The following is a 6,004-nucleotide window of genomic DNA, read 5'->3' as shown; positions in this document are numbered from 1 at the left end:
ATTGGCCTAAGTCGAAATCGAAGGAAAATATTAGTTTAGACAAATTATTAATTATCGAGTATTAATTTAGTAAGACTTTACCATATTTATCATTTTTCTTGAATACTCCCTCTGTTCCTAATTACTTATCCGCGTTTGAATTGACACACCTATTAAGAACACAATGGTTGACATAGTGATTTTACAATTTTACCCCTATTAAATATGAAGTGAATGAATTAAAAATTTATGATTTTCAAAAAGTTCTACGTTTTTCAAAGTAATTAATTAAGAATATAATAACTAAAAATTTATTGTTATTTCTTGATTTGTCAAAATGAACAAATAAAAAAGAAAAAATGTAAAAGTAATTAGGAACAGAGAGACTAATAACTAAAGTGAGCAATAGAAATTATCTAATAATAAAAAAAATTATTGTTTTAGTAAGGAAATAGAACTCCCTATTCGACGAGGGCTTGTTAAAAGGGTTGAGGCAAGGCAGGAGGTTTTTGCAGGGTTTTGTTCCGCCATCTTTAAGCAGCAAACTCATATTGCCTTCCGCAGCTTGTTGCCATGGTTCAATCAAACAAGAAGTTGAAACAAAAACTAAGAGCAGCTAAAGCTGAACTGTTAGCTTCTTCTGAAGTTAAAGCCGAAGAAGGGAGTATGAATGAGAAAACTAAACAAAAACAGAAGAAGAGGAAGGGAGATGAAACTGATGGGTTAGACAAGGATAAAGGGGAGCTGGGGAAACCTATGAAGAAGAAGAGGAAAAAGAAGAAAAAGAAGAATAAAGGGAAGAAAAAAGTAGAAGATGGGCAAGTTGTGGAGGGTATGAATGTTGGGGATGGAGGAAATGGACAAGTAGCATCAGCAGCCCACACTAGTAAAACTGAGGAAAGGTATGAAAATCCCTTTCTCATTTACCTAATTGTTATTATTCAATTTGATTGTCCGGATACCACAAACAAACAAATTGAAACGAAGGCCCTACTTGTTTTTCAAGTGTAAGATACACTCGGACCTTTTTTAGCTTTGTTAAGTTCTACACGAGAATCAAAATAATCGTTGTTATGGTAAAATAAGGATCCTTTCTTGTTAAGTTTGCTGAATTCATGAAGCCCACAACAAGGCTAATGCATAATTAATTTCAATATCAAGTCTAACTTCAGGTTTACTGGCCAATTCATGGGCATAGCTGGGTTTTTGTTTGAGCACCATGGAATGTTTGAAGCTGTTGCACACAGTGCACAGCCAAAAAACTAAAATAAAAAATGAATGAGTTTGAATTTGATGGTTATGTGCTATGGATGAGCACTCCGACATTGCATCAAACTCATGTGTTTTGGGCTGTGGGGATTGACTTCTTTCATGACTCTTTGTTTGATCTATGTTTCATAAGACTTTTGTCCAACTCTTATCCATTGCATGATTTAGGATCTCTTCTTTCATTTTCGTTTTTGTTTCTGACACCTCTAAGTTGTTGTGGCTATCTACCTGTCTGTTCCAGGGAAGAAAGCATTGATATTTCTAATAAAGTTTATGTCGGAGGTATTCCTTATTATTCCACTGAGGATGATATTAGGAGTTACTTTGAAGGTTGTGGCACCATTACCGAGGTTGATTGTATGAATTTCCCTGACAGCGGAAAGTTTAGAGGAATTGCCATTATCACTTTTAAGGTAGATTCTTTGAGTGAATTGTGCTTTCTAATAGTGGTTGTTGGTGTCCTTTGCACTATTTTCAGATAATGTTTGCTTAAAAATGTCTTGGATGTGTTTGTTACCTGCAATTGTGTCACAAAGTTTTGAAGTATGTGAATTTCTGCAGACTTTTCAGGCTTAAGAATTATTATTTGCTTGACAGTCCAGTTGATAAATAATGAGATGGAAAGTATACCATTGGATAATTCATCTCTTAGCAATATGACAGTCAGTGAGTTCTTATCTGTTGCTTGAATGGGTACAGCCAGTACAAAGCAGGGATGCAGAATCCTTTTAATCCTACAAGGTTTCTAAAAAGTTTAAAATTACATCCAAATCATTTTGAACAGCGGTGGACCGATGTTTCAGATATTAAATACATCTGTTCTTAACTAAATAAACAATTTCCCCCTTTCTGTCAAAGCATCTTTGGTTCCTTTCAAGCGAAATGCTCCTTAGTATGCACAATCCAATGGTCATCCATATCTTCTTTTGCTGCTTCTTCATCCTCTGGTTTATCCAGCTACAGAGAACTTGATCAGATGTTTGCTTGCATAACCTATCAAAATCCGTATAGCTAAGAAAGACGCACCAGATCTGCCACACATACATGCAATGTATTGATGAATGGTTCACTGATTCCCCTTCCCTTTCACAAATAGTACCAGCAACATAAATTAATCCTCTTGTCCGCAGCTTATCCTGTGTCAAGCTGGCCTCATGTGCTGCCAAAGTCAACAGCTATAACTGGAGTCTTTGTCTTCCATGGCCATTCTGTACCACTTCCATAAATTCTAGCCATCCTTACCAATATTTGGTAGTTTGACTAAACGAGAAATTTTTCTTCACTGGTGCCTTGCCTGTCCAAAGCAAAGCCTTCAGGAGTTTTCACTTACATCTCCAGCCTATCTATCCCCAAACAATTCCTTTTAAATTGAAATATTTATGAGCTGCCATTCTGGCAGTTAGTGATTATACTATTTTTGTCAAGTACAGTGCTATATGAATCAGAAACATGCCAGCTAAAGATTTCCCCAACCCAATTGTTCTCCCAGAACTCAAAATATCTTCCATTGCCAATTTTCATTCTTGTGTGATCTTGCAAATTAGACCATCAGTTGTTGATGTGCTTCCAGAAGGCAATATCATGAGAGTGCAGTTATATTTGTCGTATCCTCATAATTCTGAAAACCATACTTCAGCTTAATGAACTCTTTCCATTGTTCTCTTCTTTTGTCATTCCACCTCCACAATCATTCGAACAGAAGGCTCTTATTTTGGAGCCCTAGATCACTCACTCCCAGTTCACCATCCTCCTTGTGCAACTTCAACTTTCCCCACCTAACAAATGCATCTTCTTGATGTTGGTCTCTTTCCCCGAAAAACTTGCATGTTATTCTATCTTGTTGGGCTTCCACTTTAGCTAGAATGAGCATTGATGAAATCAAATAAGTGGAATGTCATTTAGGACGCCTTCTTCCTTAATTGGAATGAGAGTTGATGACCTCACATAAGTTGGAATGCCATTAGGATGCCGTTCACCAAGGTCGACCTAACAAAAGATTCAGTTTTTTCCATGTACTTAATTTCTTTTCACATATTTTTGTTACTCTCTTTCAAATGCTATTTTCTTCGAGAGCTAATCCAAGATGTGGGAAATTTTGACTGGGCCACTCAACGCATCTTCTAATCATGAACAGACTGTTCTGCTCTAATAAAAAAACATGCTGCTCCTTTTCAGATTTATATGAAGCACTGAAACAGCCTCGAATACAATCAGCAGCCCCTATGGCCGCAAGAATTGTTCCCTATCTGCATCAGCATATAAAATATGGGAGATTACTATATACCTTCCACACAGGTAGCAATCCTGAAACCATTCAACCATTTAATTTCACCGCTTTCGAAATGATCCTACTCAATGTCTCCATGATAAGGAGATAAAAAATGCCTCGTCTCATCCACCTTGTGCAGAGAAAAACCTACTGGAGAGCCATTAATAATTGTGGTAACATAAAACATCATCCAATCAATTCACCTGTCAGCAAAACCCATTTTCCGAATAGTATAGAAAATGGAGGGTCAGTTTACATGGTCGTAATCCTTCTCGACATTAAGCTTAAAGAAGACCCCCTTCTTGATTTTTAGCTTGTATGCAAACATCCCTCTTCTAACACTGCCACATCTACAATCTGCCGACCTCCGATGTAAGCATTTTGATTTTCCTATATCAAATTGTCCATCATCCCTTTGAGTCTCTCCGTAAGCAATTCAAAGAATTTTATATGTTACCCACTAAAGAATTTTATATATTGTAAGTAGGTGGCAGTGCGTTGTCTTGTTGTCCCTTCATAGTAGTAAGTCATACTATTTCTCCTATAGTTTCTTGTCCTTTGATTTTTGTTATCTATTGATTCCTTGTACTTCAATTATCATATTGTTTTGTTGTATTTTTGGTTCTACTACTATCTGTTGTGTTGTTATTATTTGTTGATTTTTGTACTTCCATTACGTCTTTTTATTATTGTTTTTCCTTGAACCAAGGGTCTACCAGAAATAACTTCCCTACCTCTGAGGTAAATATAAGGTCTACATACACTCTACCTTCCCCCATCTCTTCTTTGTGAGACTATATTTGGTATGTTGTTGTACTCATTATTAGTTGCTCCATCCGTTTCAACTTATTTGTTGTAATTCCCCTTTAAGTCCATTAAAAAAAGAATCTCTTTTTTTTTTTGGCAACTCTTTAATTTCAACTTTTCACGTGTTATTTTTAAGACCACAAGATGAAAGGAAATTTTGTACATTCTTCATTAGTTTAAGATCACAAGATTCAAAAGTCTTCTTTACTTAAACTCCGTGCTAAGTTAAAACCATACAAATAAATTGAAATGGAAAGAGTAGTAATATAATAAGATTGCTACTTTTGGAATTTATCTCCTCCAAACTCTATAGACATTCTGCAAAATCGATTTTATTTGTGTTTGAAATTGTTTCTTCTCACCAATCAAAAATAAAAATCTTATAAGATTAGTCTTGAAGTGCCTATGATAAAAGAAGTTGTCTTTCATGTAGCTTTGTGCAAATTTATGTTTTTGAAATGTTAATGCATCACGAATCAGTTATTCTTTTTTGCATAGAGTCTACCACACCTTTGTTTGTTAATCATTTTATTATTTATTTGAGAGGAGTGGCAAGAGTTCAAGTTACCCACTTTCAACACAGTTGCAAAGTACCGTGCTAATCTGAACTACCCTAGATTTGCATTTGACCTGTTTTTGTGACCTAAGCCACCTCATACAGACCCTTGGTTTGTTTTCCTTTTCCCCGTGTTGGTTTCTTGCAAATATTGCTAGTTGAGTGGGTTTCTCTCTAAATTTGTTTTCCAGACTGAAGCAGCCGCTAAGAGAGCCATGGCACTGGATGGTTCTGATATGTAAGTGCAATCATGTATTCATTGTTGAGAAAGTTATATCTTCTGCGTCTCGCTTCTCACTAACACGTATATCTGCTTCCAGGGGTGGACTATTCCTGAAAATCCAGTCATACAAGTCTGCTAAAGCTAACAAAGTGTCCAACTTCTCACCAAACATGGTGGAAGGGTATAATAGGGTATACGTGGGTAACTTATCATGGAATGTAACAGAGGATGACTTGAAGAATGTTTTTTCAGATTGCAGCATAAGTTCTATTCGATTCGGTGAAGATAAAGAAACAGGAGAATTTCGAGGTTATGCCCATGTGGATTTTTCTGATAGTGTCTCCGTAAACATGGCATTGAAGTTGGATCAAAAGATTGTATGTGGTAGACCTGTTAGAATAAGCTGTGCTGTTGCGAAGGAAGGAGCTGTTAAGAAAGGAGGTGCAACAGATTCAAGACCTATGCTGAAAGATCAAAATGTGGATAGTGTTGCAACAAGCACTGTTAGTGCAAAGATTAGGAGGCGAACATGTTACGAATGTGGAGAGCGTGGTCACCTTTCATCGTCTTGTCCAAAGAAGCAAGAAACTGATCAGAAAGAACAAGTTGCTAGTTGATTATAGTAGGAGACTTTGCATGTTCACAAAATCTGATCTGAGCTGTGCTTAACAGAAATTATGGTGGAGTTTTTATCATCTTGGACCACATTTTTAGAAGTCCATTATTTGCTCTTTTCCTAGTGCTTCCAGTATTCTTTCAATTTTGAACATGTGATTGGTAGATTTGTAAACATATGTAGCAGTTGTTACAACCACTGCATAAATTGTTGCAAGTAACTACATCAACTGTAGTAACTTTTATAAATTCATTAACTTTTATACATCTTTACCAATTGTTGCAA

The 6,004-nt window shown here is 36.1% G+C and overlaps 1 protein-coding gene across 1 annotated transcript; it reads left to right on the top strand.

Moving 5' to 3' along the window:
• The first annotated feature begins 431 nt into the window (after nucleotides 1-431).
• Nucleotides 432-6,004, top strand: LOC102589762 (29 kDa ribonucleoprotein A, chloroplastic). Its single transcript, XM_006346754.2, has 4 exons — nucleotides 432-881; nucleotides 1,490-1,661; nucleotides 5,072-5,118; nucleotides 5,201-6,004. The coding sequence occupies exons 1-4, from the start codon at nucleotides 553-555 to the stop codon at nucleotides 5,718-5,720; spliced, it is 1,068 nt and encodes a 355-aa protein (XP_006346816.1). The 5' UTR covers nucleotides 432-552; the 3' UTR covers nucleotides 5,721-6,004.

This window comes from Solanum tuberosum, unplaced genomic scaffold (assembly GCF_000226075.1).
Source record: "Solanum tuberosum cultivar DM 1-3 516 R44 unplaced genomic scaffold, SolTub_3.0 scf00088, whole genome shotgun sequence".
NCBI classification, from domain to species: domain Eukaryota; kingdom Viridiplantae; phylum Streptophyta; class Magnoliopsida; order Solanales; family Solanaceae; genus Solanum; species Solanum tuberosum.
This window is presented reverse-complemented; position numbering and strand designations above follow the sequence as displayed.